This window comes from Salvia hispanica, chromosome 2, assembly GCF_029641045.1.
Source record: "Salvia hispanica isolate PSC_SH4W2 chromosome 2, Shi_PSC_v1, whole genome shotgun sequence".
NCBI classification, from domain to species: Eukaryota; Viridiplantae; Streptophyta; class Magnoliopsida; order Lamiales; family Lamiaceae; genus Salvia; species Salvia hispanica.
In genome coordinates, this window is record NC_142693.1 from 4,942,700 (window position 1) to 4,966,606 (window position 23,907).

The 23,907-nt window shown below is 36.0% G+C and overlaps 5 protein-coding genes across 8 annotated transcripts; 1 reads left to right on the forward strand and 4 right to left on the reverse strand.

Annotated features, from left to right (window-relative positions):
• Positions 1-346: 346 nt before the first annotated feature.
• On the forward strand, positions 347-2,134 carry LOC125206428 (nascent polypeptide-associated complex subunit beta-like). Its single transcript, XM_048105686.2, has 6 exons — positions 347-495; positions 922-989; positions 1,140-1,288; positions 1,376-1,432; positions 1,686-1,724; positions 1,820-2,134. The coding sequence occupies exons 2-6, from the start codon at positions 922-924 to the stop codon at positions 1,984-1,986; spliced, it is 480 nt and encodes a 159-aa protein (XP_047961643.1). The 5' UTR covers positions 347-495; the 3' UTR covers positions 1,987-2,134.
• A 371-nt stretch (positions 2,135-2,505) lies between these two features.
• EMB2001 (P-loop containing nucleoside triphosphate hydrolases superfamily protein) lies at positions 2,506-4,825 on the reverse strand. Its single transcript, XM_048109430.2, has 4 exons — positions 4,372-4,825; positions 4,218-4,287; positions 3,122-3,284; positions 2,506-3,043 (listed from the first exon to the last, which is right to left on the reverse strand). Exons 1-4 carry the CDS (start codon positions 4,793-4,795, stop codon positions 2,831-2,833), a joined length of 870 nt encoding a protein of 289 aa, XP_047965387.2. The 5' UTR covers positions 4,796-4,825; the 3' UTR covers positions 2,506-2,830.
• A 985-nt stretch (positions 4,826-5,810) lies between these two features.
• On the reverse strand, positions 5,811-9,418 carry LOC125201336 (protein NPGR2-like). 4 transcript variants are annotated; one of them, XM_089063394.1, is made up of 6 exons: positions 9,190-9,418; positions 8,351-8,610; positions 7,984-8,236; positions 6,618-7,834; positions 6,387-6,537; positions 5,811-6,318 (listed from the first exon to the last, which is right to left on the reverse strand). In XM_089063394.1, exons 2-6 carry the CDS (start codon positions 8,606-8,608, stop codon positions 6,011-6,013), a joined length of 2,187 nt encoding a protein of 728 aa, XP_088919520.1. In that variant the 5' UTR covers positions 8,609-8,610; positions 9,190-9,418; the 3' UTR covers positions 5,811-6,010. The 4 variants fall into 4 exon arrangements, with proteins under 4 accessions (XP_088919520.1, XP_047955360.2, XP_088919519.1 ...); XM_048099403.2 differs by having other exon boundaries at positions 8,351-8,634; positions 9,190-9,417; XM_089063393.1 differs by lacking the exon at positions 9,190-9,418 and adding an exon at positions 8,956-9,177.
• A 780-nt stretch (positions 9,419-10,198) lies between these two features.
• Positions 10,199-14,426, reverse strand: LOC125202530 (casein kinase 1-like protein 10). The gene is made up of 14 exons (XM_048100939.2): positions 13,810-14,426; positions 13,672-13,712; positions 13,466-13,535; positions 13,237-13,385; positions 13,071-13,166; positions 12,837-12,907; positions 12,366-12,427; positions 12,178-12,241; positions 11,998-12,082; positions 11,787-11,913; positions 11,633-11,706; positions 11,482-11,542; positions 10,974-11,098; positions 10,199-10,877 (listed from the first exon to the last, which is right to left on the reverse strand). The coding sequence occupies exons 1-14, from the start codon at positions 13,883-13,885 to the stop codon at positions 10,641-10,643; spliced, it is 1,338 nt and encodes a 445-aa protein (XP_047956896.1). The 5' UTR covers positions 13,886-14,426; the 3' UTR covers positions 10,199-10,640.
• Positions 14,427-17,308: 2,882 nt separating this feature from the next.
• LOC125201047 (uncharacterized) lies at positions 17,309-23,363 on the reverse strand. Its single transcript, XM_048098930.2, has 14 exons — positions 23,105-23,363; positions 21,973-22,457; positions 21,270-21,444; positions 20,672-20,755; positions 20,336-20,577; positions 20,048-20,267; positions 19,358-19,437; positions 19,186-19,270; positions 18,866-18,997; positions 18,668-18,781; positions 18,546-18,593; positions 18,284-18,368; positions 17,785-17,841; positions 17,309-17,701 (listed from the first exon to the last, which is right to left on the reverse strand). The coding sequence occupies exons 2-14, from the start codon at positions 22,194-22,196 to the stop codon at positions 17,604-17,606; spliced, it is 1,644 nt and encodes a 547-aa protein (XP_047954887.2). The 5' UTR covers positions 22,197-22,457; positions 23,105-23,363; the 3' UTR covers positions 17,309-17,603.
• Between the last annotated feature and the right edge of the window lie 544 nt (positions 23,364-23,907).

Here is a 23,907-nt window from a genome sequence, read left to right on the forward strand (position 1 = left end):
ACATAAATCATGCAAAAAAGTTTTATTCATATTTTATTTTAGTAGATTTTGTTATTTTTTTTGGATATTGTTAGCTCTTTACGTGAAATACCCAATGATTCGTCATGGTTTCACGTGGTAAGATTATTTTTATAATTATTTTGGTATAAAAAATTTCATCATTATTTCCTGTTTTGTAAGTAAGTAAATAATTAACTACGTTAAAAATTATAGAGTATGACTGAATGTATTAAATTGAAACACAAAAGAAATTTTTTGTTATGATTTATTAAATTTCTAATATTTTATAGCAATATGAAAAAAAGTTTAAACATTTTATATATTGATACAAATTAATTTAGAGAAATGAAGAGCGACACAGTACTTACATAATTTTGTATACATATAGAAAGCGGGTTGTGCGAGCAGCCCCTAATTGAAGTTGGCGCTAGGGTTTCATTTTGTTATCCTCTCCGTCCCTCACTCCTCTCTCTGCTTCTTCACATTTTCACAGAGGTAATTTCTCTCCATTCTTCGGATTCTTACCCATTTCTGGCATGTGGATTTCAGTTTATGCTTTTGATTTAGCTTTTTTTGTAAATCTGTTGGGGGTTTTCTACTTTTGAACCCTGCTTATGCCTTCTTAATCGGAAATCCTTATATTCGTTATCCTCACTGTTGGTGCTGAGCGATTTATTTCATTTCCAGCTGAATTAGAAATTTTTGGCATGATTTGTATCTTCTTTTGAAATTTTTTTAATCGTGATGGAGATGCTATTGTTTAGCTGAAAGATGTGGAATTTATTGTTCTAATGGTTAGTTTTGCACATAGTTTTTTGTTTATGCTGAATTGCTGTCGAAATTAGAGGCCTTTGGATGAATTTGCTTTGGCAATTTTGTTTTGGTATGTTGTAATCATTTTCTTGACTCTCTACGCTGCAGATGAATGTCGAAAAATTAATGAAGATGGCCGGTTCGGTCAGAACTGGTGGGAAGGGTACAATGAGAAGGTTTGTTCTTGAAAGTTTTGTTTACAGTTTAGACTAATTTATGTTGTCGAGACAGAGCTATGGGTTGCAGAAGAGTAACATCTGTCATCTTTTCAACTTTGATTTGTTTCGGTTTGTGTTTCTAATGGAAGTGCTTTTGTTGGTCTGCAGAAAGAAGAAGGCTGTACACAAGACGACCACCACCGATGACAAGAGACTTCAAAGTACGTTAAAGAGAATTGGAGTGAATGCCATACCTGCAATCGAGGAAGTCAATATTTTCAAGGAAGATGTGGTTATACAGTTTGTCAACCCAAAGGGTATGAGCTACTGGCATTTAAGTCTTTGTCCATTTCCAAGTTCACATGTTTATAACTTTTGTTCTATTTTTTATTTGTTTTGTTCAGTTCAAGCATCTGTTGCAGCCAACACCTGGGTTGTTAGTGGCACTCCTCAGAACAAGAGTATGTTTATCTCTGTTTACTCGAAACCTACTTTTTATAGCTGATAAGGTTGAACTGAAAATTGAAATTAAGGTTTAAACATCACTTGATCATGGACCTCTTTCTGTTGATCATCTCATTTTCTTTCGTGATGCTTATAATTCAACTCAAAATATTTGTTATCTCGACGAAAGCTTGCTTTGTTCAACATTTGTCTACTAATCTGAAGTATATAAGAAGCTGAACTCATTGTAATTCTTTATGGTTATTTCAGAATTGCAAGACATTCTTCCTCAAATTATCAACCAGTTGGGTAAGTGTAGTTTTTCCTTTCTTTTGCCACCTTATGATATCTGTTTTTTTTGCAAGAAGCTCTACTGAAAACAACTTAATTTACATAATTCTCAGGTCCGGATAACTTGGAGAATTTGAAAAAGTTAGCAGAACAATTCCAGAAGCAGGCACCGGGTTCTGGTTCTGGTGCAGCAGAAGACGATGATGACGATGTACCAGAACTCGTAGCTGGTGAGACGTTTGAAGCTGCTGCAGAGGAGGGACAGACCCAGACCTCCTAAGGATTATGTTTTCCAGTTTTGAATTGTTGCTTTATATTTTCCTTGTTTCCTTTGTCTATGTCACAACGATTAATAACTCCTCAACTGCTTTCACTTTGGTGATTGGCTTTATATTTTGCAGTAGAAGTAAATGAGACTCTTTGCAGAAGTCTTTCTATTAACTTTATATCATTTCTTATCGTCAAAAATACTCTCTTTCAATCAAGAATGTGTAACATTGAGTATGATAGATTTTATTACCTCGTCAAAATACCCTCTCACAATACTTATTGAAGTTTTTATTACTTATTTTAAGATTTGAGTTTAAATTAAAAGAAATGTTATGTTTCATTTCTTATATGATCAGTTGATCACCATTCAATCCACTTCATTTTTATTACTCCAATAGTACTATATTATTATTGTAATACCTTAAAAATATTACTATCAATGTTATTTATTTTACACATTAAATAAGAAATAAAGCTCAATTCGTTCATATTCTCAATAATTTCAATTAAATGAGTAAAACAAAGCAAGTTTCCTTTTTTTTGGTAATTCAAAGCAGGCTATGCCCGAGAAACAAAGCAAGCTAATGGTAGTAAGAAACATCTATTCTATCATGAAGCAGCCGATTGCTCAAACTCAAAGGCGGAGCCTCTAGAACATCTATGGGATAAAAAACTGCTGAGACCAAAAGCCAACATATTCTATTGAACTACAGTGAACTAGTTTTCCAGCTTAGGGAAGTTCAAAAGAGGGGCATAAAAATTTACAACGATATAAGATTTGGGTAGAGACAAAAATGGCAGGTCGCAATACCTTTTTTCTTAACTTTGGTGATGTTTCTGCAGTTGTATACACACTACTCCTGATCCCAATAGTTTCTGAGCTGCGACATGTGCAGAAGAAGCTCGTCTCTGCCTAAACCCGTCACGCTGCTAGTCATAATCCATGGAGGGTGTTGGCGATAGCTTTCTCTGATCAGCTGTTGAAAATCTCTGATGTTCTCATCAGGCCTTTTAGCTTTGCCTCCTTTTGCTTTGTCACACTTTGTGAAAACGAAAGTCATAGGTATCTATAAACGACACACCAACAGACAGTTTTAGCTCTTTGAAATTATAGGAGAGCATAATTCAATGTCAAAACTACATACATTGTTTCGTCCGAGCCAGTTTGCACAATCAAGATCAATTTTCTGAGGCGGAACGCTAGCATCAACCAGAAGGAGAACGGAGACCAGGGTATCACGATTCAAAAAGTAACCTTTGGTAAAAGACGACCAATCCATTCTAGCAGACTCGGGGGCATTAGCAAATCTGCAGGTGAAATAAGATGACACTTAGGTTGAAAGCCTAAACTCTAAACAATAGTCATCACACGATGTGCTTGAATTGTAACACTGTTATTCTAGCTAAATCATCATGCACCTCAATGAAAACCGAATGAGGTATGTACCAGACAATTTTACATACATATCTAGGAACCGATCCATAATATGGTAAAGCGTAGTATAACATCCAGTACCAAACACAACAACCTCAAAACAAGCATATTGGCATCAAGGAAAATCATTAGCAATATCTTGGTCCAGGCATCTTACTTTCAGAAAAGTAGCATTCAACTCTCCAATAGTGAATGATGCTTCTTGCATTTACTCAGTTACTTAGTTATATTGCCATCACAACTCCTAAAACTTAACCAGCTAAACTGTTCTGCCATCAAGATACAAATATACTACGGGGAAACTGTGCTGCTTGCCACCATATAGAGCAATCCCTTGTACCTAACAGGCAACAAGTCAACAAGTTCATCTATATAGAATCCCTAAAACTAACAAGCATCACCTACTTAAAACTCTGATGCCCAGGACACTATTAAAACAGATTGCAAGCAAGGGAAATCATTTCATATTTTTGCCTTTATAGAATCCCTATAACAAATATGTTCTTCAAAATCACTAACTTAAAACTCGAATGTCAAATACACTATTAAAACTCGGATTGCGAGCAAGAGAATTCATTTCATACTTTCATCTACATAGAATCCCCAAAACTAATATGTTCCTCAAGATCACCTTCTCATCCAATACACCATTAAAACTCGGATTGCGAGCAAGAGGATCTAACTTAATTCCCTCTTAACTTTTCAACTACTCACAGCAAAAATCACTGCAAACAATGAACAATAAAACAAACAAGCTCCCAGCTAACCCTAGATTCCCCGACATCGAAATTCAACGAAGAGCTCACCCGTATCCAGGCAAATCCACAATGTACCAGCTCTTATTCACCAAGAAATGATTAATCAACTGAGTCTTCCCTGCAAAATCCACCCACACCAAAATCAACAATTTACCCCCAAATCACACAAGCAAAACAACCAACCAACACATGAATCCAAAACCTGGCTTCTTAGAAGTGAGCGCGACTTCCTTCTTCCGAACCAACGAGTTAATAAGCGAAGACTTTCCGACGTTGGAGCGGCCGAGCATTGCGAACTCGGGCCTCTCATCTCTAGGGCAGTCCTTGGGGCGATTGCTGCTCTTGACGAAATCGACCTGCTTGATTTTGGCGTCGCCGGCGTAGGGCCCCAGCACGATGTTGGAGCCAGGGAGGACCTTTTCCTCTGTGATTTCGTCCGGCTCCACTCCGGGGGGTATGAATAGGACGGTGCGCGCGAAGGCGGCGGAATCGGAGGATTGGGGGTTTGTTTTCTGGGAAATGGAGGCGCGGAGGGAGAGGGAAATTGGAAGGGTGTTTGGAGATGGGAAGGCGCGGAGGGATGGGAAATTGGGGCTCAGCAAACGGTGCCGTAGTTGCAGTAGCATTTTGGCGGCGAGAGTTTGCCGAATTCGAAACTAATTGAAGAAGAAGAAACGACTGAAGAAGAAGATAAAAAACTGATATATTTTTATATAAAAAAAATAGATTTATCTTAAAATTTAACTGATTCATACAAAATGTTTAATTTTTGTTTTATACTATAAAATGTTCAAAGTTTAGTTTGCATAAATAAAAAAAATTCGTATTTGTGCTTTAGTTGACTTAGATAACTCTTTACTTAAATGAATACTCTCTGTTCAACAGTATCAGAGACATTTTATTTTGCGCATTCATTTTAAAAAAATAATTATAAATAATTAAAGTGGACAAAAATTAAAGTAAAAGAGAAAATATTATAGTTAAGACTATATTATTCTCTTTCTTACTTTACTATCCTTACTTTACTATCTCTCTACTTTAACTATTTAATTTAATACTGTCATTTTTTTCAAACAAGTGCAGAAAATGAATTGCCTTTATTACAATGAAAGTTCTACAAAACATGAAACAATAATTATAAAAATATTTTATGTTTCACATAAACTACAAGTTAACGGACATATTAAAATGAATCACGAAAGAAAGTTTTTGTATCAATATAAAATAAAGGTTAAACATTTTATATGAATTGTGCATTTATTTATCCTAAAATAAGCATCAATTTTTTAAAAATACACAAATTATAATTACTTTATTCAGTAAACTTAAAAATTGGTCCTATTTTTTGGAGCTCATTTTTTTACTATTTATTCCCTTCATCTCATTTAAAATGATTCTGTTTTTTAAAAATATCTCAAAATATATTAATTGACACATTCCCTTACATGATTTTAGTAATTTATTCTTTATCTTATTTTATTATTTTTTCACTTAATTAACAATAATATAACAATGCATAAAATCAGAAAATGCTCCAATTTAAGTGGAACTGAAAGAATATAGCTATATATATATATACAAAAAAAAAAAAAAAAAAAAAAACTAGGCTCAACCTTGAAAATGGGCAGTGGGCACAGCTAGTAGATTGAATTGGAGTTAAGGCTGATGAAAGCTAATTAATGATAACTTTGGATGATTTTTTTCTCAAGCTACAACACAACCTAACATCATACAACCAGTGTTTTCTCTTCAAAGGACTTGTTCATACATAATCAACAAAAGATTACCTCATCTATCTATACATCAACATACATATCATTGCTCTTTTTGCCCTCCTATCATCATCTGAAAGGCTCGATCGGTTCGGATTCCTGGAGCATGGCTGCAGCCTCGAAGCACTCCAGAGCCGTGGCGCTGCTTTCGCTCTTGTAGATGAGGCCGAGATTGTACCATGCCGTGTGGTTGCTTCTGTCGAGCCGCAAAGCATCAGTGAGGAAGCTTTTTGCCACAGCCACGGACTGCTCGCTGAGCTGTCTCACGATAACCGCGGTGGATATCAAGCTCGGGATGTGATTAGGGTCGATGTCTAGTGCCTTCTCGAACGACTTCAGAGCCTCCTTCTGCATGCCTTTCGCCTCGTAGAGTAAACCTGTAAACCAATCACAACATCAGCGTCTCTCGTTGTGTAAACTCGAGAATAAGCCGTGATCTACCTACCTGCAGAATGTAATCTTGAGGCCGAATGGGGATTGATGGCTTCAGATTTCGAGAGACATATCTCAGCGTCTCGCCACTGAGATAAACTGGCGTAGACGTTTGCAAGGTCGTGCCACGTCTCCAGTTCTAAGCTCGCGATGCTCTGCCTGTCCTGTGAACAGAAGTGGATTACAATCTAGACGTTCTTCCCCTGCGTTTATGTATAGCATCAAAACGAAACGAAACACGTACTTGTAAGAGCAGCTTGTGGACTTGGAAGCTCTTTCTCTGCACTTGAAGAACAGCAAGGAGTTTCGTATACGTTTCAACCGCATCAGTCAAATGGCCTTGCACGATTTGCAGTTTAGCCTTGGTTCGCAGCAGTCCTGCGTGGTCCCACTTTCCTGCTTCGTCCAGAGCAGCATCGAGCATGATCTCTGCATCTACGTATCGTTTCTGAGCAGACAAAATCCGAACAAGGAGAATCCAGCACTTGATATTCGAGCCACCTTCGAGTGCCAGCAACTGCTTCGTGTAATAGAGAGCAGCATCCAGTTTTCTCTGCTCAGCATTTTCGAGACTGAGAGAGAGAAGGACGTTGGGGTTCGTCCCTCTCGTCATCTTTTGAGCCGTTTCAAGCGCCTCCAGCGCCTCTGATTGCAGCGAGATCCTCTGGGAATCCGACCCCGAGCCTCTAGATTGGGCGGAAAGAGAGAGGCCTAACAAGTGATTTGCAACACTAGCTCTCTCGTGACACTTTTCAGATGCAACGAGCAGTTTACGGATATACTGCATACCTTCTTCGAGGAAACTGGAGTTCTCTGTGCAAATCTTCGAAGCCAACAGCAGTTCGAATTCACAACTAAAACGATTCTCTCTGTTATTCAAAAGGTTTCGTAACAAATTTAGGGCGATTGAATCATCGCCTTCTGCATGGTAGCAAAGGGCTAGAGAAGTGTACTTTTCTCTTCTTTCGATGAACCCTGGATGCAAATCTTCGATTTGGCAGGCGAGCGACCTGCATTCGCCTGCTATTGACAAGGCGAAACCAAGGTGATATATGATCGAAGGGTCCCATCCGACTCTCTTCAGAAAAATCTTTTTGAGGATCAATAGTAGCAAGAGAACAGCTTCTTCAACATTGTTTCTCGGTATGTAAGAGTCATCCATCTGTGAACGAAGATTTGGAGCACTTGCATCGTGACCACTGTAAAGAAGAAACACGGCAAAATCCTTTTCTATCCTCGTTCTGGTTTCCACATCGAGATCCCACTGATAGAGTAGGGCTCTTCTGTAGGATAATATTGCTTCTTGGGGGCCGAACGCGAGCTTCCACAGCTCAGGAAGTAACTCCACAGCCTTGTTTAACGTTTCCAGCAATTTGCAGTCGGAAGCAAACTTTTCTGGCAAGCCTTCCGGTATTGCAGATTCGAAAGTGTCTAATATTGCACTGCACGTTTGAGCGGCTTCTGCAGAAGCAAACGAAACAGAAAATGCACACTTCAACTTACGAAACAGACACATCAACGTTTGCTCCGTTCACAAATTGCGTTCATATATACGCGCACAAACATAAACACGATAAAAAGATGAGTGAAAAATCTCAAACAAATACTACCTTTGTACCTTCCAAGAACCTGGAGTGATTTGGCTTTGAGGAAAATTGCTTCGACAAGCAAACTTACAGCGTGCATAGACATCGGTGGAGTACCGTTGCTTTGAGAATGGCGTCTCGGAAGCTCACATCTTCTAACTATAGTGGCCTTTATTCTAGGAATTACAGCAGCAACATCAATCCCTTCAAAAACAGTAAGTGCAGCTTCAACATTTCCCTTTTGATACTCAAGCCGTCCCAACAAAGCTCTCGCTTCCTACAAGTTAGGAACATAAACATTCAGTTCGGATATGTAAACGCACACTCCAACAATTATTCTTCTCGAAATCAAGACATCTTATGTATAAGCAGCAAAGCTACAGTCACGAACCTCATAATTCAAGAAGCCACTCTCACGGAGAGATGACTCCGCCTCTTCTATGTTACTAGTGTCAGCTCTCGTGTCAGCATCCCCAGCTCGCGAAGAGAATCCACTGGCTGAATAGTCCCGAGTTGCCAGTGACTCCGATGAAGCAGGGATGCCTTCATCCGCTTGTACTTGCTCGCTGGAGCAAATGCATTTCATCATCTTCCCCAATTTCAAACGCAACTGATTCTTTTGCTTGTAAAGCCAGTACTTAATGCTCATCCCTTCTCACCAAAATTAAATCATTCCTAATCAAAAAGCATGTTAATAACACCAACAATAAATGAGTCACTTCAAACATGCCATTGCCAAGCATTCATCCAAATTTCTCATGAAAACAGCCAATAAAAAAGTTATCCTTTCTCACACATAAACTTTACCAAACACTCTAACCAAGAATGCCCAAAACAAGAAATGCATCACTAAACATGTTTGCATAATCAAGCAAGCTTTTTGATGGTTGACTACTGAAACATAATTTTCCAGAATCCAGCTAATAAAGCCACAAATTCACTCCAAAATAGACAGCAAAAGCATCCAAGAAGAAAGGGGAGGTGAAAGGATTTTACACGGGCAAAATTCACCAAACATCCAGGTAGATTTAGCACCAGACAAAAACCCACAAAAATAAAGTCAAAAAATGCAACTTTTGACAGATAAAAAGGGGTGAAGAAATAGGAAACACCCATCATATCATATCCTCCAGTGTGAACACAAGAAGCAGTTTAAACCCTTTGTGAAAATGCAGACAAACACACAAACATTATTTAAATGAAAGCAGAAATCACTAAAAAAGGAAGGACCTTTGGCTTGGTGAAAGGCATGGGCAGAGGCAGAGCCCACAACATGTAAAATCCATTGCACTCATTTTTTTTTTCCTCTCCAGCAATAAAAGAGCTTTCTTGGTTTTACAGGATAAAATTAACCAAGAATCCAAAGCTGAGCTACTTTTTTGTTGTTTTATTTTATTTTTTAATTGGAGGCTTGTTTTGAAGTGTGTCAAATGTCCAAGAAAAGTGGTTCAAAAGTCAGAGGAGGAAATGTTATAGGTGGGAGTACCTAAGAACATTAAATATAATATCAGAACAAACTGAATCTTCCCTTTCAGGGCAGTGGAGCATTTAATTCCAAAAGATTATTTTATTTAGTATTTCGTGCTTCAACTAGTGAAGACGAAGGACATGAATTTCAGGCGTGGATGGATATGATTTCTTTATTTCAACTAAAATTCATTAATAATTAACTAAGTACTACTACTATTCCTTCAGCTCCTAAAAACATAATTTGCTTGTCATTTGATAGGTTCACAAAAATTAATATATTTTCGTTAATAAACAATATCTCATGATATATTATTTTTTATATTAATTTATTTATCACATTTACCATATATATAGTCCATTTTCTTCACATATAATTTTTTTATTAAATTTAAAATAAGACATCATATTAGGAACAATTTTTTTAAAAAAATTGACATCTTGAATGAGGCAGATAAAGTATAAAATAAATAAAATTTAACAGAATTTTAAGGATGATTAGATACAAAATATTTGTCTGCCGTATCAAAATAAAGGCCAGTAAAGATAAAAATTTGATAGGAATGACTTGTTCTATAGTAATTAAATCATGTCTTTGATTTTGACATGTATAGCAATAATTAAAACAACTTGAATTTGTTTTTCAAATTTACAGTGAGTCAACTTGTATATTCTGTAAATATATTTGCAATCCAAAATTGACATAGCATTTGAATTCGAGCAATAATTCAAACGTCATCTTTTAAAATTTCAAATTTTTTAAAAAATAAAATGAAACCGGCAAACACATCTCCATTCACAAAAATTACAATCCTTCACTGAAGCAGTGTAACATTAATGCAAAATAACAGACTGGTCTTTACACATTTGTTGCAATTTTTTTTCTTAGCCACTAAAATGAATGAAGTGAATGTTACATATATAAATAATTCCCATGTCAAAATATATAGTCATCTAGATGTGTTACATAGCAATATGTATATGACTAAACAAATAAAGAAATAAAGGTATGAGAGAGAGAGAGAGAGAGAGAGAGAGAGAGAGAGATGGACATGGAATATATCGATGACTTTTACTGTTCTGCCCAGCAATGCACTGCAAATGGGATTTGGGATCCCAAGCCATGAACATGTGTGATAGGCTAAGACGGCCGATAGCCTCCATCCCGCGTTCTTGGTCTCCGAACAAAACTGTGTAGAGCTACGACGTTTCCACTATTTCCTTTTCCCTGTGCCAATTGTCAACAGCTCGAAGCTTCTGAGAGTTTCATCTCGACCGCCTCCTCTTGTAGCACCAGGTCGGGTGAAGGAGGACGTTTTGGACTCTAATCCAGGCTGTTGTCTTTGAGTGGTGGTCAGGCGGCCGCCAGAAGTGCTGGGTCGGCCGCTTGATGCCACTGCCCTCTTTGAGGTGCTAGGCCGGGATATTCGCCCTTTTTCAGTATCAGCTTGCTGAGTGAGGGATCAACAATAGATCGTTAAATAAAACGAAAACAGATGGAAAGAGATAAATGAGCTGGATAATTTTCATGGATTATTTGTGCCTACCACTTCTTTAGATGATGGAACATCGTCTGAAGATTTGTGCCTTGCGTGATCTCCATGACTAGCGCCGTTTCTTCTGGAGAATGCCTCAACAGCACCAGAAAGTCTCTCTCGAACTTCTTGTTTCACTATCATCAATTTTAGGAAGCTATTCATCAGCCAAGGAGCATGATCACGTTGATTTCAATTCAAACATCTAGCTATGTTCGTGATGTGTGTTGGGCTATAATCAGCAACTATTTTAGGATTGATTGCCAAACAATGCACAGCCTTTCGGCCAACTGTAATTTAGACACGACTTCTGAGACGCTTCAATAAGACGGGTTTCGTTTAATTGTCATGGGCATGGGAAGGATCTGTCCATGTGTTAGGCCTATGGACTAAGCAATTTCAGGGTCTATGAGCACAAGACTCGATTTTCTTTTTTCAACTAATTGAGTATTTGTATTAGGCCAATAGTTTTAATTAAGGCACGTCACGAAACATGAGGTGATCGAAAGCCCTTACAGACCTGGTGTCCTTTCCACTCTTTCTGAAGATGGTCCAGCATTTGTAGGTGGTCTTCCGGTTGGCTGCAGACAGAAAGACATCATTTAAGAATTCGAGCTACTATCGCTGTAAATTAGCTTCTTGCAGGAAAAAATGTCGTAGAGAATACTTACTCGTGATCGAGAGCTGGATCCGATTTGTGGGTATTTCAATATGGTCCAGTCAAACACATAATCAAACTGATAACCTGCTCCATTAGTATAGTCATCAACAGAGAATCTTAACAGCAGATAATATTCAATCCCCAGAGCATAAAGGTCATATTACCTTCTCGAAGAAATAGGTCTCGGAAATTTTTTTTTAGGTATGCATAATCAGGCTTGTCTTCAAATCTCAATGATCGACAATAATGAAAATATGAGAGAAACTCAGATGGGTAAGATTTACAAAGCACCTGCCAAAAAAATACACATAATCAGATAAATTCACTTTTAGGACAAAAGCGATAGAGTTAACCAGGTTTAACAAGGTGCCATACTTCCATCGGTGTATGCAACTTCTTCTCACTGATTCTATCGTATTTCTGCTTCTTTGTGCCAGCTTTCAGTCCTTGCCAGGGAAGACTACAAAAATAAATTTCAACAAAAAAAAGTTAGGATTGTGTTTGGTGGCTGGCTAAAGAAGAATGATCGAAAATCCAAAAGCTGTTCTTCTCAACCTTCCCCGGAGAAAATACATGAGGACATAGCCAACAGACTCTAAATCATCCCTTCTACTTTGCTCTGTAGCAAGAAATCAGACGGAATTTAAGTAAAACGAAGATGTCCTCAAACTTTCTTCCTGTACTCTTCCAAAAATAAAAATAAGTGAAAAGCAGGATGGTATGTAATTGTGGACTCCACTCACCAATTCCAAGATGAGTGTTAACACTAGCATAACGAGCTGTACCGGTAAGATTTTTGTTTTCCCTGTACAACAGAGAGAGAGGAACCATTCATTGATCTTTACAGAACCAACCACTACATGCCAAACTTTACAAGCCAGAAGGCGAAGAAATACAAATTTATTTTCTTTATGCTATCTTACAAATACAGTGCCTTGAGAGCCATACGAAAAAATCCTTATTCATGGAGAACCTTCAGACATTGTTTGAAGGCCAATAATGAAGATAAAATAAATTAACAGACAGATGTTTACTTAAGAAGTACGCCACAAGCAGAATTGAGCATCAACTACAAAGCTCTAAACAATCCTACTCGTACAACCAAGTAATTGACATTTCTCTTTCTTCAACATGAGCATATAGGGGTGCTTTGTATGCAAGTGAGAGGAAAGTTAAATTAGACAAACGAGAAATGTTGATCAAGTAGTAAACACCTGTATGGTATGTGCCGGTGAGTGTGAAGATCTCTGTATTTCTTTGCAAGTCCATAGTCAATAATGTATACCTGTTACAAAGGTATTGCAATACGTCGAGTTACAGCAGGCTCAAGGTATGCAAGATTATATCTTTGCTTCTTCAGCTTTTTTTACTCAAATGGGCAGTCTAACTTGAACAGAGTAATAGCTAAACAGCTATGCATATTCAACCAAAAATAAAACCATCACTACCTGATTCGCTTTGCGTCCTAAGCCCATTAAAAAGTTATCTGGCTTTATATCACGGTGAAGAAAACCTCTCGAGTGCATGAACTCCACTCTATTAATCTACGATTAAAACGAGGTGATGACCATAAGAACACCTGATAAAAACACTTCTGCAATGATTCAAACTTACCAATTGATCAGCAAGCATGAGAACTGTTTTCAGTGACAATTTCCTATTGCAATAGTTAAACAAATCTTCCAAGCTTGGCCCAAGAAGATCAATAACCATGGCATTGTACTCTCCTTCAACTCCAAACCATTTAAGCTCCGGAACACCAGCTTCATAAAACAAATTACAGATTAATGAACTTGCTTTTAAGCTATCACACCACCAAGAACTAACCATGGGAAAAACTCACTTCCGCCACGAAGAAGCATATACAACTTCGATTCATAATAAAGCTGCGGGTGTTTCGTCTTAACAGATTCCTGAAACATACATGAAATAGATCAAAGATACATCAAATTTCACAAATTTATAGAATAGAAGCACATTTAAAAATACAAATCATTGATCATATTCTAAATTTAAAAGAATTCTCCTTTAAAAGGAAAAATTACTCACCAGCTTCACGGCAACTTCTTCGCCAGTTTGTGTATGTGTTCCTGAAAGAAAAATGCAAAACATAACAATGTTAATGTTAAAAACTTACAATGCCAATCAAAGAATGAATTTTTATTAAAGAAAATATTAAGAAATTACCTAAATAAAGCTCCCCAAAAGATCCCCCACCAATCTTCCTCCCCAGCTTAAACTTTCCTCCAATGACATGATCCATTCTTGATTTTCCAAATGATCAATTGAAAAACGAAACTAAAAACAGAGGCAATCAAGAAATCTCAGGCCTTTACAATCAAAACGAAGAAAATCTCAAATTTCAGTGCAATTCCGTTCAGATCCATTTCAAACCCATTAAACTAGATGATAAAGGAAACCCAACGGAATTCATTCAAAAAATGCACCCACTAGATGATTCTCTTTTCCAAAAATGTGAGATGAGAATCAAAATCAAAAAATTAAGGGGTTAAAAAAGGATCAGAAAAGCCATGAAAAGAGAGAGTGTTTTCTACATAATCAGATAAAGAAAGTCAACATCAGGGACTATGAATTTCGTTTTGCATGGTGGGGCGGAAAAAATTGATGACGGAAAATTGATTTAGTTTGGAGGAAGCAATGAATGTTGGGTGGAAATGGGATGTGGCGTGTGTGAATTTAGGGGAAATGCACTATTAAAAGGGGAATTGGAAATGGAAGGTGGGGAATGAGAGAAGGTGAAGAGGGGAACTACAGAGCAATGACAGAGGTGATGAAGGAGAACAAAATCTCTGGGAATATAATAATACTATTCAAATATTTGGTGTTTTTTTATAAAGTAAATTGATTTAATTTCTCATTTCAATAGTTCTCGAATAATTTAATTTGGAAATTGTATAATCAGAATAAAAAGGCAACACTTCATATGTTTGGAAATAACGTGTTCAAGGTTCTTCATTTTGTGTGAATTTTCAATGTTTTATTCATCTAATTTCTATGCAAATATACATCTGTCATGCTATTGTAAATCAAACCATATTTTTAAATTGGAAAATTGGTCCCTAATATCATAAACTTTGTCCAGATTTTGATTTTTTTCATGAACTTTTAAATTAGTACTATAAATCATGAACTTTCATGTTGGTATATCTATATTGAATATTAAATACAATACTATTTTTATTTAACAAAATAAAACTCTAAAAATAAAGAAAACAAAATAAATTTAATAAATACATAAAGAATTCAATTTGAAACACACACTTGTGATGCTACGCCACAAAAATTAAAACACAAAACCTTGTTTCTCTCTTTCACAAACGCTAGGAAGACATTTTAGTGAATTTCTTAAAAAAAAATCTTGAATTATTGGAGAAATACCAAACTAATCTAAAAGTTCATGATTTATGGTACTCCCTCCGTCCCACAAAAGATGTCACACTTTCCTTTTTAGTTTGTCGCACAAAAGATGTCACATTTCTCTTTTTGGAAAAAGTTCTCTCTCACGTGAATATAAAAATTATATTTTCTCTCTCCATTTAACACAGAAAACCAAACCTCCTAAAATCCCGTGCCATCACACAAGTGTGACATCTTTTATGGGACGGAAGGAGTACTAATTTGAAAGTTCACGGAAAAAACCAAAATCTGGGCAAAGTTCATCATATTAGGAACCGATTTTCCTTTTAAAATTAATATAAATATAAAAAAAGTAATTCAGCATGTATTATTAATTTAAACGGCTTGATTTTCTCTGTATAACCTTGTGTTTTAACTTTTAATGGGTATCGACGGTATGTAACCTAAATTTCTGATGTCTCACATTCTCACCCATGCAAACGTGCTATATATCCAAGGTTACGATTTTATATACATTCAAAAAAAAAAAACAATGAATAATGGCGTTGATCACTGATAACAAAAATTTATAGCCATGTTTAAAAAGCTGTTACAGTTTACCAATAGAAGTAATACATTGAAACAATCGAAAGGATTGATAGCGGAAGCATGAACAAATCAGAGAAAACTATCAGATTATTTAGATAAATTCTATTCGCGCAATTATCACGTGTATCATGCTAATAACTTGAATTAAAACATGTTTTACAATTAATTGAAACCTAAAATATGTTTTCCTATGGAATAAAATTATACCTTCTTGATTCTCCAAAGAATCGTGGATGTGAAGATCTTGAGTACTCGATCACGAATCTTCTGACTGATTCCCGAACTTACTCGACCACAAAAAAATTTTCACACCAATGGACGAAAAATTTCACGGAAGAAATCTGAGTAAAATAATCGTCCTCTCCTGTTCAGATAAGTGGACGAAAATTTTATCAAAAAATAGGTGTATTTTATATCTCATTTATTCTTCTATTTATATTAAGTTCATATTGGCCCAGTGGATCAGGTTTTGGATATGGCCTCTCCCAATTAGTTTTTTATTAATTAAATTGAACCCACAATTTAATATAAACTTATATTGGAATATTATTAGCAGCCACTACAAAAAATAATATTGCATTGCCCATCCAAATCCGAAATTACAAGTAATCCAGGTTTCCGTTGTTTGTCGTTCATTTTCGCGCTTAAGATAGAAATGTCCATTAATTAATTATTGTCTGATATAGACGCAATTAATTAATATCTCTTAATTCCAATAATAGACTTAGCAAGAAACACTTATTTATTATTCATAGAATAATTAAATTTCAACTAGCTGGGTTCCGAATAATAAAACTTTGTTTCGAGCTCCTCATGAGGATATTATCAAACGAAACTCACCTCGCGCATGTTTCAATATAATAGCAATCCTAGTACCGCTAGATATTAATCACCACTACCCAATATATCAAGCTTATTAAGTTGCGAAAAATCCGCACCATTTGATAAGTTAAAGTAATGCATAATCAATACCGTATGCTCAATGCTAACGGATATTGATTAAGAAATAGTAAATGTTCATGGTCTTTCAGTTAGATCCGTACGGTGCTATACCACACCAATGTCATCCTATTTCAATAAGGCTTAGAAATATGTGGATTGACATTGCAACCTTTCACGATAGGTAGTCTAGGCACATCTGGGTTGTAAAATTCTTCTTTTTCTTTGTTCAGAACTGAGCGTATTACCTTAAAGTGAACGACGTCCCAACTGACTAAAACAAAGACTTAGACTTTGTTAAGTTTCTTATACATTTAAATATGCAATAAACATCCATTAAATATAAAACATAACAATATTAAACAAAAATAATATATTTTATTCCTTGAAAAATAAAGTAAAATATTTTTACCGTATTCAATCACTCGAAAAGTGATTTTTAATATACAAACTCTAACACCAACGTCTATTTTATATTATGTAACTCCAAACAACATTTTAGTGCTATTTCAAGAACATTGAATAAGCCAATGTAGGACAAACATTCATATTCTAAAAATATTGAAATCCATTCAAACTTAAATTGGACATTATTGAGTTCTAGTATAACACTTGTTGGGATATGAAATCATAAAAAAATGAAGTTCTAATTTGTCCCAAAACTTCAAAACCGATGATGATACGAGAAATTATGTGTACTAGTACTTCATTTGGTCAAGAATCATGAAACTTAATTTATAGCCCAAATCTGTATTTCGTTGTGGAAAATTCAAACTGATAATTCAACACCAATGTTCTCATTTTCATTTGTTCAACTAAATCGACAACGAATCCAACAATTACACTGACCAACGACAGTGAAAATATAAATTACACATATCATCTATGAAAAAAAGGCTATATACAACCAAGGGCATAATTTACACAGCCTCACATATACATGGGGAAACCTGCCTTCACACCACAACCAGATGAAAACAGCCCCACAACAAATTCTAACATTTGAAACGAATTGTAAACCTCGTTTTTAAAGCTTTGCTAGAGTAGTCGTCAGATGTATCAACATTTGTCGAATATTAGGATTCGCCTGGTTTTGAGACTTCTGCATTCTCAGGTAACAAATTTAGAAAGCTTCCCAGTGCAGATTGATTGGATTCCGAATCTGACTCCTCATCTGTCAAAGGTGGTAATAGGGTTATAACAATGGAGAGAATGATTGTTCGAACAGTAACGGAGAGAAGATGAAAAGAATTGTACTGAATAGGGATTTGACGGTAGGTCTTTTGGGTTTGGTGCTCTTCTTCCTCAGTTCGGCTGGCAATAGAAAGAACGGAAGTAATGCATTATAGTCTACAATTGTTATTTCCATATTCAAGGAAAGAAACAACACAAGGTAATACATGTGTAATGATAAATCAACATGATAACAAGAGTGAAATGGCATATGCATTTATAATTTGGTTTAAGAGTTTTAAGAGTAAGGGTTGATGGATGATAATAAGAAGGGATGTTAATGGGACCAAACCACTTGGTCTGAAACAATCCTAGTGGGCTATTCGTTCGTGCCAATCAGGCTAGAATATTTTGGCCAAGACCCTGAACCTTGATATTTCTGTGTTGTGTAAATTGCCTATTGATGATCTCATAAACACTGCTCCTATCTTATTTTTGATGAATAAAAGCAGAAAAGACTCACCACCATCAATTTCGGACATAAATAGAAATATTGGTCAAAAATAGAAGAGAAACAGCATACCTACGCCAGGAACCTCGTGTTCATTCACAATTTCGAAGTTTTTGTAAGTATAGCCCATGAAGTTTACATCCTTGGAAGGCAGCATCTGCATCATGAAAGATAAATTCAAACTGTCACTAACTATAGAGCATGCCAAATTGAGTTCTTGATTTTAGTAATACTCTAGCAAAAGGGGAGTCCAAAGAGTCGGTGGAGAAAATCAACATCACAGAAATTTAAATTAAACTGCTAGAAATAGTTGTTCATGGCGGGATTCACTAACCTTCCTCCAGGGACCTGATTTTGTGCTTGATGTGACTTGATTATCCGACTACAAAAGACAGTAGTATTACAACACAGGAAAAATAACAAAAGCTTAACTACTACATGAGTGAATAATAAAACCTCATCAAACTTCTCAAAGTTTTGAGTGTCCAGTTCACCATTAACTTCTGGAATGAATGCAGCTTTCATTTCATATAACTTGTCCCACTCAATGCCCTTGAACCATCTGTGAGCCTGGGAAGGCCATGAAGAAGTTAACTTGATACTTTGTGATATTACAATTAAATATTATATGAAACTTAGACACATCATAAGCACCTTTATTTCATCAGCTCCCCTTGTCCCAAGCCTTTTCTCTACATTACATAACAGTTTGCATATAAGATCCTTTGCTTCTGGTGATATCTTTGCCTCTTCAGGGAACTTAAGATGAGTTCTCCAGTTCACAATCTACACCGAAAATAAAAGAGAAACCATCGAGATCAAGATACTGATCAAGCAGATAAAGTAGTATACAAAAGTGATGATGCTGTATGAACTTATGCAGCTGGAAATGGCAGACATTGGTTTCGGATGTGATATTTTGATTCCACAAAGTAATTAAAATACAGAATGGCAAGTGCTCAGACAATATTTACCTTTCTGCATGTTGACATTGGCTCATCTGAATAAAATGGTGGATATCCTACCAGCATCTCATACATGATAGCACCAAGGGACCACCTACCACAAACAAATTTTCCAGATAGAATCAACTTGAAAAACAAATGTTGCAAGAAGAAAAGGAACAATATAGATAAGCAAACATACCAATCACATTCCATTCCATATCCTTTCTTAAGCAGAACTTCTGGAGCAATATAATCAGGCGTGCCAACAGTTGAATAAGCCTACAGAAAAATACATAAGGAGATTCAAGTACAACTGAATTCAAGCCACAGAGTAAGCAACTGTTGTCAGAGATTTAGTTTATGAGCGGAAGGAGTCTCACATTAGGGCGCACACAGATTTTACTAGTTTACTTCTTTACTCCTTAAGTTTGATTAGGATTAGGATTCAGGCCTTGGGCATTATGCACCCAGGCTGAATTGAATAAAAGGGTCTCAACTATTTAGCGAAAGGACTGAGACATGGACTGAGAGATGCAATCAGTAACATTTCAATATTCAGAAAAGTGGGAGGAAGATCCATCACTACATCTACCATATACCACATATAAACTTTATTACATGACTTCCGTAATTCCAGCTAGGTTCACACATGTGTTATTTATGCAAATTATTTGGGAAAGGTAATTTATAATCTTTTAAATGGAGTATGAAATAAATTAGAATGAAGAAAGATTGATAAACAATTCCAGCATTTTACACTCAATTATTGTGGACAAAGAGATGCTTTATAGCATGGCGAGAATATTTTGCTTTCATCGGTACAAGACTATAGATGCCCTCAACTGGGAAATAAAGATGGAATGGAGCCATATTGTGATAAGATTCTTACCAGCATCCTCCTATTCCTCTGCCAGTGTTGTAGTTGCTCTTGTTGAGTGCGCTTTGGTGCTGCAGGGCGGCCATCACTTTGAAGAGATCCACTGTAGTTATTTCCTACAGTAAAATCCTTTTCTTGTATATTACTGCAATCTAGAGGTTTACATAATCCAAAATCTGACAGCTTCATGTGCCCATGTCGGTCAAGAAGTAAGTTATCAGGCTTTATATCTCTGCAAGTATAAATAACATTAAATATCATAATAAGTAGCCATAGAACCATACAGAAATTATCACAAACCTATGAACATAATTATGCTTGTGAATAGACTCAATTGCGAGTACTGTTTCCCCAACATAAAATCTGGCTTCATCTTCTGTTAATATGTCTTTACGCATCAGCAGAGTCATCATGTCACCACCAGGCAGGTATTCCATTATTAGGTATAGATACTCTTCATCTTGGAAAGAACAATAAAGCTTGACAATGCAATTGCTGTCAACTTCTGCAAGTAGGTTCCTTTCTGCTTTAACATGTTCCACCTAAACAAACAGAACAAGAATAAGCAATAGCAGTTAGTCCACAAATCATCTGAGAAAATTGCCAACTTTTTTTATGGTAAATACTGATTACTACCTGACCCCTACGAAGCATTTCTGATTTCTTAAGCTTTTTCATGGCATATACATGGCCAGTTGATTTCTCCCGGCATAATCTAACCTGCATCAGGACACATTTCAAGTTAGATATCATGCAAAAGAAATATTAAATCTATTGCTATCAATATTAGCATCTTAGCTGGACAGAAACAACACCCTATTTCTGCCTATTGAAGAATACTACATAACTGATCTAGTTTGACATGCCAAAGATGGGGGGAGAATTTCTACTGAAGCAGGAGCAAAAAAATTTTGGTAATTGCGACACTATTTTAAGACGGTGGACTTGAACTAAAACCTTTGGACCCAGGAATTAACTGCTCAACCGCTAGGCCAACACACACAAACACAGAAGTAGCAACTTCTAATGGCAAATACTGTATGTACTCATACTTCTTTTGCTGTTCATTTATGGAGTAATCAAGCAAATATTGTTCAATGGGCCTCTAAAACCTGACAGTCTATTTTAAGTGGCCTATGTCATCCTTCTATATGAACCAAACAACAAACATATGATGCAATAAACCATTTTTCATGAACAGTTATACAAATAGAAGCTCAGAGAGAGAGATAACCTCCCCAAAAGCACCCTTTCCTATCATTGTTAATGGCTCAAAATCATCCGCACCCATTTTATGCCTTTGAAGGCGCATGTATTCTGTTTCCTTTTTCTCAAGATGTTTCAAAAGGTTGTTTTGTTCTTCTTCAGTTACTTCAGCATCAGCCAGCTTTCTCTCCAGTACATTACGCCTGCAAAACACAAAATTATTAGTTAAAGGTTGTAATACAGAAAAATAAAGATCCATCACAACTATTTATTCTATTCGGTAAGAAATACTAATAGATTTGCAACAACATAAGAAAACTAAGGATTGTGAAATATTTTAATAGTTAAAGGTGACAGTAGGAGATACTGCAGCATGAAACATAGTTTAAATGATAAAATGGACTACATGAGCAGATTTTAACCTAACCAATTTCTTCATCTTTTAATGAAAATATGTGTTTTTATTGGCTAAAGGGCATTCATACCAAAACAACTTTATATATTATACTCGTCCCTAAAGGGGAACAAGGATAAAAAGAGAAAAGGTTAATACTTTGTAAGACTATCAGCATGGAAAATCTCGATAAAATTCAATCATGAAACACTAATCCTGAAAATACTAAATAAGAAATGGAGCACGTTGGCCAGTTAGTTCAGTGAAGATCATAAAAAAGTGACTTTCTGTAACAAAAATCTTCACGGCCAATAAACTGAGAGAAAAGAAATCATACCGCTCTCTCCGTTCCTCCAGACTCTTCATCTGCTCCTTGTAGTGTTTTTCAATATATTGCTTCGCAGCAGCTACTTTCTGCTGAGTAGCATTTGAAGGAGTTTCATCACTCAATGGTGTTTTTGAACCTTCTTTCCCGTATGGTGTGGGTTCTGTCTTCTTGTTTGAAGTCTTATGTTTCTCTTTTGGCCGGAATTTCCCGAACCAACGCTTAGCGGATTCCATCGATCTTAACCCTCTCTGTCAGAGTCGTGTAACAGCTACAAACCTAATGCGCTATATAGTTCTATTTACTCAACAGCAAGCTTCCAAATCATCAGTTACTGAATCGAATTCTCAAGAGTATAGGCCTCTTTATCAGAATCGTGTACCAGCTACAAACCTAATGCGTTATATATTTCTATTCACCTGACAGTAAGCTTCCAAATCGTCAGTTACGGAATCGAATTCCTCAGATCACAGACAGAAACCATAACCATTGGCGCGCTGGATAGAGAAACAAATTAAACATAATCAATCAAAAAGGTAAACCCTATTCTGTATTAGTAAAAAAAAAAAATCCTTTCCGATCAGTCAGTCATCAAAATAATGAATAAAAGGCATGAAAAATTCAGCTGATTATAAATCACTCGTTTAAAAACAAATCCATATTTTTGGAAAACTTGCCTATTTAACTTCGAGCAAAAATCTCCACAATTAAAGTAAAATCCAACTGGTAAATGAGCCAAATACACCTATGAAAAGCAAAATTTGATCGAACTCGGAAGTAAAAAGAAAAAAGAGAAATAACTCAAAAGAGTTGCAAACTGATTAATTTTACTGGCATCAAATAGGAAGAGGAGTGAGAAGTCAAAAAATTTATTGCGTATCACATAAAACTGAAAATAACCAAATGACCAAACGCAGCAACTGCCCCCACTACTGCACAGACTACCAATATGGAAAAGGATCTTCAACAATCGCACAAAATAACTAAATTTTCAAAACAAAAATAGTTATATATCTCTGAACTCATATTCAAAATGTATAGAAGTTCAACCACGAGCATCATAATCAAACGCATCAACCGATCCTACACCACGATTTTCCCCTAAAATCGCGATTCCCCAGCAACAGAATCAACGACTCTTTACCTGAAAATTCAATCCAGAAAATCGTGACTCCGTCGTCAACCGCATCAAAACAAGCAAGCGAAAATTGGCTCCGTGCGGACCATAAATTGCTTGAAAAACTGGCAAAAAACAGCACCAGCAGAAAAGTGAAGTTGAAACCCTAACTTTCTAGTTGGTTGAAGAAGAAGCATAAGACTGTGATGGAAACTTTAAGCTGTGGTGGTGGCATCATTCGCCATTAAAAGTTCTAGAGAGAGAAAGTGAAGAGAGATGTATTCTCTCTTTTTACCCTTTCCCTTTTATCTTTGTTTATTTGCTTTTTTGACCCCAATAAACAAACAAAATTATCTTTTCCTGTTTAATTTTTTCTCTTTTGTTTTTTGCATTTTCCTCGAAACTTTAATATATTTTCTAGCTAGAATTAAAAAGAGATATAAATACTATTCTATACTTATTTTATTGATTTTTGCTAGCATTTATTAGTTGTTATTTTTCAACTAAGAGCACTAAGAGTTAAATTCTTGTGTCATTGACTTTTTGAGCATTGCCTAATGGAGTAGAACTTATAAATATAGGCCAATAAGAAGTTTGACCACATACACAGTATTCACTATTCACCTTTTTTTTTTCTTGTTTCTTAGTTTTTCTAATTATTTTACATTTATGATTTTCAATTAAAGTAAATTTATGCATTAACAAACTAAATTTCACCATTGTGCGAGTACAACGTGTTCAACGGAAATGCGTGTTCTTATACAGATCAACGTGCGAGTACGACGAGTTCAACGGCCCGCAATGCCGTATTCAAATGTTGAGTAATAGTA